This window comes from Kryptolebias marmoratus, linkage group LG15, assembly GCF_001649575.2.
Source record: "Kryptolebias marmoratus isolate JLee-2015 linkage group LG15, ASM164957v2, whole genome shotgun sequence".
NCBI classification, from domain to species: domain Eukaryota; kingdom Metazoa; phylum Chordata; class Actinopteri; order Cyprinodontiformes; family Rivulidae; genus Kryptolebias; species Kryptolebias marmoratus.
In genome coordinates, this window is record NC_051444.1 from 34,984,151 (window position 1) to 34,994,001 (window position 9,851).

At 39.3% G+C, this 9,851-nt stretch overlaps 1 protein-coding gene across 1 annotated transcript in view; it reads left to right on the forward strand.

Annotated features, from left to right (window-relative positions):
* The window catches only part of LOC108250663 (CD82 antigen), a 38,792-nt gene that overhangs the window by 11,974 nt on the left and 16,967 nt on the right, over positions 1 to 9,851 (forward strand). Inside the window, exon 2 of the mRNA XM_017440652.3 lies at positions 9,243 to 9,315. Coding sequence (XP_017296141.1) covers positions 9,253 to 9,315 — 63 coding nt within the window. The 5' untranslated portion in view covers positions 9,243 to 9,252. The remainder of the gene's footprint in view (positions 1 to 9,242; positions 9,316 to 9,851) is intronic.

A 9,851-nucleotide genomic window follows, 5' to 3' on the forward strand; every position in this document is an offset into this window, starting at 1 on the left:
AGAAGCAGCTTTCAGTTTCTATGCACCACAAATTTGGAACAAACTTCCAGAAAACTGTAAAACAGCTGAAACACTGGGTGCCTTTAAATCTCAACTTAAAACCCACCTGTTTAGAGTTGCTTATGGCTAAATTAGGGTTAGAGTGCGGGGTTTTCTCTTTCTTACTGTTTATTCATTGTCACGTGCTGTTTTTATTTTGTTTTTTAATTATTTAAAGCACCTTGAAATGCCTTGCTGCTGAAATGTGCTATACAAATAAAATTTGATTGATTGATTGATTGACTGTCCTGATTTCTAATGACCAGCATTAAGATTGGCCATCTAAAAACTCATATTGGTCGACCTCTACTGCAATTGTTGTTTAAGGGTTTCAAACCCAACATTTAAAAAATGTTGTCTCATTATTCTCTCCAAAATTAATTGCAATTTATTTATAAAGTGTGCAAAATCTATGCAAAACAAAGCAATAACTTAAGGGTTGTTGAGAAACAGTATGCAGCATTTACTCCCTTCTGAGGAATATCACCACACTACCTTGTGTTTCTCACCGTTCCCTGGATGTTGCAGGAAAGACGGACACACAAAACAAGTCCAGACCAGAGGTGTGATTACAAATCATACATTTATTCAAACATTCAGCTGAATGGAGACAACAACTCACCAACAAGAAGCAACAGCAACACGATCCCAGTTGTGTCTGAGGTGATTCCCCTTTCACCTCCTTTTTATACTATGAACCACACCTAAGACCAGGGTTTTCTGCACACAAACAGCTGCAGCAGCTTGTTTGTCCATCTCAAGGATGACTGCTACCTAATCTCACTTGCCCTTGTCATGATGTCCTGGAGTCTTCGGCCTCCCTCAATTCAATTCAATTCAAAAATACTTTAATAATCCCAAAGGGAAATTAAATGTTGTTGTAGCTCATAATCCTGGTTTTGTTAAAGAGTTGTTATAGTTGCTGATGGTTGTGGGCAGGAAGGATCTCTTATAGCAGTCTGTCCCGATGTGTCCTCAAAGACCCCCACCAGGTGAGCCTCGCTGGCCTCCTGCGGAGCCATGATGGCCGAGCTCTGGAAGCGCAGATCTTCCAGACCAGGCGCTGGGAGGGCATCATCTGGATTTACAGGCGGTCTGCTTGGTTCTGGCCATGACTGGACTTCAGGGTTCTTCACATTCCACACTGAAGAGTAAAAGATATTAATCAGCTGCTCCTAATTGTGAAAAAAGCCACCTTGTTGTTATGGTTACGCATCATAACAAGATGTCCAAAAGTAAAAGGTTTTAGTAAAAAACACTTGTAGCTGCACAGCATCCGATACCAGAGGAAATAATCTTTCAAAAAAAAGTGATTTACAAGTAGAAAAAGGAGGAATTAAAGTTTTCAAAAGCAATATCTCAGAATGAGTAACAGAGCTACTCCAACATGCAGCCACCTTGAGCGGCGCAATTCTAGAAGCATTGAAGTCTCTAGAATTCTCACCCCACAGACACAACTGTTCTTTGTGATTATTTTATTATAAGCTAAGCGTGACCTCATTCTAGCAATCAAATCATTTTAACAATGTCAAGGTTTGTTTATATTGTACAGTTTGAACTGCATTACCATTTAGGATTTATACAAGCTTTAAATGTTTGAATAAAACACGTTATAAGGCTGTAATGAGTTAAACAGAAATGAGAAATGAGCACAAACCATACTTTGCAGGGTGAACCAAGGCCAAAGTCTAAGTTTTTTAGGGAAGTGCTAAAACCCTGATGAAAATGAAACAGGTCTTCATGTCCTGCAGAACCCTGTTAATCACTCAGTCATTCAAATTAGGTGTGTCAAAGCTGAGAAACATCTAAAACAGGCAGGATAGTGACCCTCCAGGACCAGGATTGGACACCAGTGGTCAAAATGAACAGAAAGAGCAGACAGAAATGCACATCACTGTCTGCCTTTCACGTCCAGGTTTAACTCAAGATAACCAACCCAATTCAAGAGGGCCACCATTGTTAATCAACACTAGCCAACAGACAAATAGCTACAACTACAAGATGATCTTAGTCCAAAACTCTGGCATGAAATCTTTCTTTAATTTTCCAAGGAACAGATGTTGGTGAGAAAGCTGAAGGTCTCAGGTAGTCAGTGAACATGTTTGTCATTCAGCCTTTTCTAGTTTAATGTGACACAAAGTAGTTCTACACACAAAAAGGATTTGGTTCTTGCTCTTGGATTTGGTATCCTCATCTTTTCCTTCATCTTGTGTTTACAGTTTGAACCATAGACTGTAGAGTACAACATGTACAGTCAATGGTCATACAGAAACAGTCTGTGCTTTAGATGAATACACTTTGATTAAACTGTCACAAGACTTCTTGTTGAATTTCAAACTTTTACAGACCCAAAAAAGCCCTGTCTCGTGTTTTTAGTTTTTTTTTTTTCTGGTGAAATTATCACTGAAAATGTCTCCATCACATTAAATCGTGTTACAGTGCTTTCTTTTGTTTGTTTGTTTCTGTGTGGATGAAAACGCTTGTGCCATGTTTGTGAGGATATTTTGAGAAACAACAGCAACAAAAAACGATTGTTTTGGAAATAAAATGTTCTTGTGTTAGTTTCTAGACATGTGTAGGGAAAAGCCACCACATCGTTTTAAGCTCTTCTTAAAGAAGGCTTTCCTCGGTAAAATGGATGCTGTCATTGTTGGACCGTTTCGTCATCAGCCTTGGCTCAGGGTGGACAGGAAGACCGGCTCGGCTGCATGTCTTCTGCACACAAACATCCAGCTGAGACTTTCTTCTTATGAGTCAGAGGGAAAGGGAACAACGTGATTGGACAGAGACTCAGAGTCAGGTTTGCTGGGGAAAAAGAATATTTGTGGTTAATCTTCAGTAGTGAGTGAAGTCGTGGAAATCAAAACAACAATCTCAGATTACTGTCTGCTGTTTCCTGATGGGAACAGGCAGCAGATTTTAACAAGTTGCTGGTTGATTTAGTTGCTCAGTTTAATAACTAAAGACTTAGTATTTCTTAAAAAAATGCAGATCACCCACCACCTTTCCAGGGGGTTCAAAGGTTTCAGGCAGACTGGGCAAAGCCCAACCACTGGGCCATGAGTGCTGAAGGTGTGACGTGATTGGCCGAGGGGGTCTGGGGGCACGACCACACAAAGATTTGAAATTTAGAGCATCAGAAATGTGTTTTCCTGGCATTTGGAACAAGGCTGTTTGAAGAGTCCAAAATCAGCAGTTTTTGAGGACAATTTGTGAGACCTTTTGGCTTTTTGGAATGACTGGGAGAATTAAAAAAAAATATATATATATGGAGAATTGTTTTAGCCAAGACAAGGAACTATAAGGCAGCAAACCTGAAGTAAGTAATCTTGTAAAATAGATTTTAATAAAAAAATATTGACTGGAGATTTGAAAAAGATTGTCTTGGCATTCGTTTTGATTGGTAGAATCCGCTCAGCTGAGAGGAGAGGTATACCAACTGTGCAAAGAACTACTAAATAAACCACAGAACAAAACATCGGGAAAATGAACCTTCATTTAACACGTAATGCCACAAAACTAAAGGGCCAGATTTCCTCTTTGTTCTTTTTTCCCCCCTGATATTTTGGCATCTGTCATTCACTGCCTGAAAAATGAGGCAGTGTCAACATCAACCAATCAGAAGCGTTGGTAGGTAATTGAGAACTCTTGTCCAATCAGTGATGGTGTTACAACATTGGCACTTACTTGCTCAAAGATGGCTGCGCTCATGGATCAACAAAAATGATCAAAATCAAACTGTGGGAGGAAGAAAATAAACATTTATTGTAAATAAAATTAGTTTTCTTTACAAAAATAGATTTTAGAGGGGTCTGAAAAAAGTCTCTAAGTTAGCCTCACTGCTTGCAACCGGTGATGCACGACTCACCCTGCACTGCTCTGATTGGCTAAAACTTTGACTCTGGTTTGCTTCATTTATTTAAAGCAGCTTCATTTTAATCCTTGTATTGGATGGCTTTAATGGGACCTTCTAATTTTTACAGATGACAGACATTGTGGTGACGGAGAACTTTATATCCCTGAAAAAGTAGCTGGTAAAAATGCAGCTGAACGGAGGTTTTATATGACAATTTTCACCAGCTGCTGGCAGCTTTTGAACCCCCTTTCCTTTCATGCCAGAGTTTTAGAATAAAATCACTGTACCTTGAAAAAAAACCCCAACTATTTATTGTGTCAGCGGTGCTTCAGTTTAACTGACAGAAATCTGTTCTGTAAATACAGCAGACTACTGGTGTTTTCTTGGTGACATATTGGATGCATTTACATTAAAATCCAGTTGTGAAAGCAGATCTGGAGGGCTTCTTCACTCTTTTTTGTTACGTCATTCGGAGCTGGGTGTAGATGGTGCCTGGTACCACATGAAGCTGTGAGACAAGGAGGAGGAGCATTAAGATGAAGGAGGGCCATGCAGACTCTTTTCTTTGCAGAGCTTTAAATAAAAGATGAAAGACGACTGTGTGGTGGTGTTTGGTTCCAGCTCTGAATGAAAGTGCAGCAGATGTCACAACAGGAAACAAAAGCTTAGTTCTAGGGCTGTTAGTTCTAAATGTGCAGAACTTTCCGTTTAGGAAAGATTTCAGTGATTTCCTGCAGTTCTGGGTAGAGTTGACCCTGCCCCCCCCCCCCNCCCCCCCGGCAGATACCAAGCTTTAGAAATCAGGGCAGCCGATGGCCGATGTACAACCTTGACTTTTTGTTTTGTTTGTCAAAATGTGTTTTCCATTTTCCAGTCCAAACACAACATAATGCAGAATACTTAACTTAAATTGTATTGTATAAATTGTATTTAACAGAACTTAGAAGATGGTGAAAACACACGCGTACAGACACACACATACATACATATATAACACAACCTGACAAATACATCTTGTAAACAAGCATGCATTATCATTTATAAGATTTGACCAACACAACTGTAACTTTATACCTTCTCACCATAGGATGATTTTGGTTTAAAACTCTGGTGGCAAAGGGATGCATATCACACTATTTCTCTCCTTCCTACCGCTCCCTGACTTTCAGTTCTGTATTCTTTAAACCCTGAGACAGAATGGAGAACTTCCTGTTTGTTTGTTTTTTACTTTATTTCTGTTTTGTTTGCCTTAAACTTCCTCCACAATCTCATGAAGATAATTTGTCAGGTGAAAGTAGATCGAGATTAGAAGACAATTTATGGGTTGCTTATTAACTTTGTTTGCACAACATGAGTGTGATGTTCTTGTATTTAACCCTAAAACAGTTTTAAAGGTTAATTGAGTTCTTTTTTATTTGTTGAAGCCATTTTTTTTTTCTCATCTGAGGAGTTTTCTCAATTCAAACTGAAAACTATGGCACTTAAAACTTAAACTGCAATCAGACAAATACAGATGCAAATCATTCTCTTTTCCCTCCCTCCTTAGGGTCATTCGGGTCATTGTTGGACTGGTGTTTGGTCGCATGTATGGGTGAAACAGACTGGGGTTTTGTAACTTCTGGAAAGAGTTGGTTTTCCTGTGTTAGAACTAAGGAGTTGGTTATCTCCTATGGGTCCTAAAGAACTGGTTCTCCCTTGTTGATCCTAAAAAGATGATTCTTCCTTGTTGGTCCTGAAGAGTTGGTTCTCCTGTGTTGGTGCAATGTTTGTCTCAGATTGAACTGTGACCCGTCTGAATGAAGTGGAGCTCCATCTCGTTTTGTGTTCGAGTGTGTTCTGGTCAGTGAGCCGACAGTGTGTCTGTTCTGTAACTAGGTCTACTGGTGCAGGTCCGAGTCTATGTGAACTGGGTCAGAACTCCTGCTGGATGTGTACCGTATTTTCCGGACTACAAGGCACACCTGAATATTAGCCGCAGAAGCTAAAATTAGGGGAAATCCTGTTTTGTTCATACATTAGCCTCACCGGACCAAAAGCTGCAGGTGTTTTAATGTTTAATTATCAAATGTAAGAGAATCTGCACAAAGGGGATTGTCAGGAAAGAGATGGCTGTTTGGGAACACATCCCTTTTATTAACATTTTGAAAAACAAGTTACTGGTACATTTTTGCATAACTTTTTACATATATGTACAAGTACCGGTAATTAAAAGTACGAAACATGTACTGTGCTGTTTAATAACCTGCAGCACACCAGAAAATATGATCGGCCTACGTTTGGGGCTAAGGTGCAGTAACACGGCTTTAACAAGAAGAAAAGTCCGTCATTCGTCGCCATCTTTGTCTTCTTCCTGCCCACTGAAACCACCAAAGTCCTCAGGGTGGCTTCGTCATCCAGCTAATAACAGCTAATAACTGTGTTTGATAAGCTCCGCCCTAACTCCTACGGCACTACTTTACCTGGCGGAGGGACATGTGACCAACATACCACTCTTTTCCCTGTGTGAGTGTGTCTGATCACATGCCCTTCCGCCAGGCAAAGTAGTGCCGTAAAACAGTGGAACAAACCAAAACATAACAGAAAAATCCTGAAAAACCCATAGAAAAGCTGCACGGGACTATAATCTGCAGGGTTCAAAGCTTGTGCAGAAAGTCCGGCTTATAGTCCAGAAATGACAGTAGTTGTGTTTAATTGTGTTTCACTTCTTTTGTTAGTGTGTTGGTTGTGAACTTTGTCCTGATTTGATTTAAAACATCTTGTATTTTCCCTTCCATCCAATAATAATTGAACTGAAACCTTGTGTACATTCCCAGCACTGAGAAGGGTTTTTGCTTTTGATCTTGCAGCTGCAGCACAATGTGGCTCTGTTTTGCTTCTAAATTTAACGCAGCTTTTTCTTTCAGGACCTGTTTTCACTTAGTTTTTCCTCCTATAAATGCTTTGTCATGTTTACAATCTTCAGAACTAGAATTTCAGAGCTTGGGGAGCCTTGAAGGCATCATGATCTGCTGTGAAGGCACAACTGGATACATTTCATTTTTTATCAGCAGTGAAGAAAATGTCTGAATAAAGTTAAAGAAAAATAAACCGGTTTCAGCCTTTAAAGATGAGATAAATCCTGAGACTAAGATTTGTTAAGTTTACGATTAAGCAGAAAAAAGCTGAGTAGGAAGTACGTCTCTGTTGAGAGTTATGGGTGCCAGACCATGACCATTTTAATTTGCATCTCCTCCTGCAGCTTTGAAAAAACTCTTTCAAAAACTAAATGATGGAACAAACTTATAAAAGCTTTGGTCAAATCTTGAAAATAACTTTATGCATGGTCATCAAGAGATGTCACGCTCAGAGTATAAATTGTGCATGACTCATCTACTACAGCATCAAATCATAGCTAGTGTTTCGTTGGCTAATGGTGATTAGCTGTGAGTTAATCATTTGTGGATGTACATCCAATGATTACGCTGTCTTATTAAAATACATATTAGATAGATATTTTATCTTAGCAAAACAGATATTTTGCTAACAGACAAAGTTGTCTCTAACAGGTAATGCCAAAATTTTAAGCAATAATCTCTCACAATATGTGGTGCTTAAGAGTGTGTGTTAGGATGATGCTCAGCTACTACCACCCCTAATTTATCCCAACATTTATACAATTGGCTGAGTTCTACAGGGTCGGCCATTTATATGGATACACTTTCATAAAATGGGAATGGTTGGTGATATTAACTTCCTGTTTGTGGCACATTAGTATATGGGAGGGGGGAAACTTTTCAAGATGGGTGGTGACCATGGTGGCCATTTTGAAGTCAGCCATTTTGGATCCAACTTTTGTTTGTTCAATGGGAAGAGGGTCATGTGACACACCAAGCTTATTGGGAAATTCACAAGAAAAACAATGGTGTTCTTGGTTTTAATGTAACTTTATTCTTTCAGGAGTTATTTACAAGTTTCTTACCACTTATAAAATGTGTTCAAACTGCTGCCCATTGTGTTGGATTGTCAATGCATGACCTGGCACAGTCACGTCTGTACCAGTAACCCAGTTACAGTCATGGAAAGCGGTCCTTGCGTCAAACTCTATATTTTACCCAGATTTTTATGGATTTATTGAACAGTAAATGACATTGCTGTGTGGGCAGTACTACGTTAAGTCAATCTGGACTTTCCATAAACCCCAGTCATCACATGTTGATTTGACCTAGAATAATCTGGTTTGTTATTTTTACAAGGGCTGAAATTTACAGAATGTAATTACTGGACGTATGTTGTACATCTACAACTGCTTTTATCTAGTATAAGATTCTCTGGCAATGGATGTCCATGCATCACTTTAGAGCTAACTGACTGACTTTCTTCAGTGTTTCCACCATTTTGTTTTGGTCCCAGTGTGGGAACTGCTGTGTTAATATCATCAACTTAAGATGGCCGTGTTCTTTTGTGGCTCCCCAGGATGCAACATAAGGTAGCATCTCACTGGTCTGCATCTGTTCGTGACTCAAAACTGTGAAAAACTAAGCAAAAGTTCAGACTTAGTGAATTCTAAATGTTTTCAACCAGCAAGCCATGTAGCTGCATTTTGCGTAGCCAGTTTTTGAAAATCACAACCTCTTTTTGTGTTCGTGACTTGGAAACTTGTGTTTTAGACCATGTAGATTATTTGTTGTCTGCATCTTCATTTTCCTACTTGGTAATGGGTTAAGTATGCACAGGCATCGCCTATAGCTGTTTTTTAAAACGCGGCAAATATCAGCCCATTAATAGTCTACCTCTACTTTTAACAATCCCACCCAGGACTTTTTAACACCTACTGTACATAAACAGTTCACAAACCCTAATATACAAACATACTCAGTACTTCAGAAACATTTCCAAAAGGAGCAATGTTTTCACGTAAATATGCCCTATTTAATGTTAAAGTGTGTATTTTAAGACAAAAATGAGTCCTTTTTAAAGTCATGGTGTCAGACGTCTGTAGAATAATTATTTGAGTAAGGAGTTTATAATCTGCAGGTATCATTCAGATCATATAAACATGAACCACATGTTGTTATTCCACACAGACACCAACATGCTGTGGATATGAAGCTAACATTTGCAGACTGGATTGTGGAATTAAGTCACAAAGACCCCTCCTCCACTTGCTCACAGATTGAGGTTGTAAAGGTTTTGTGGGTGTAATCCTGAAGATTTGACCCCCTCAGCCCTGATCATGATCATCCAGACTGGATTAAGCACAAAGTCTGTGCTTCTTCCAGCATCTGTCACCACTTGTTCCCATAAAGTTGATCCTCTCTCCCAGTTAAAGCAGAATGGTGTTCCTGAGGTTTTCTCTGTGTGTTTGCAGATAAAGCAAGATGGGGAAAGGCTGCATCAAGATAAGCAAATACTTCCTGTTCCTTTTTAACGTCATCATCTTTGTGAGTATTTCACCTTTTTACACTAAAGATCAGGTCACAGATAACAAATACTGCTAAATTCAGGCCTGCAGGATTCTGAGATCTGAGAGTTTCGGTCTATGAAACATAGCTTCATAGATACATAAATATTTTTTTTCTGTATTTCATATTTTATGATCTAACCACAATTTATGTCCTAAAAGTAACTTATTATATGGTAGACTGGTAAAAATCCAATAATTATTCACATTTTCATGAATTTTGACAGATTTGAACAAAAATGCAACAAAAAGGGTTTGAGTTCAGTAGAACATTCAGTGCTTAAAAATCTGCCTCTGATCGTTTACAAAACTTTACTGTTTTTTGTGAAATGAAGGTGAAATCAAATGCCCGAGCCACCTCAGCTGGCTCCTCTCGACGTGGAGGAGCAGCGGCTCTACTCTGAGTCCCTCCCTGATGACCGAGCTTCTCACCCTATCTCTAAGGGAGAGCCCAGACACCCTGCGGAGGAAACTCATTTCAGCCGCTTGTATTCGCGATCTCGTTCTTTCGGTCAC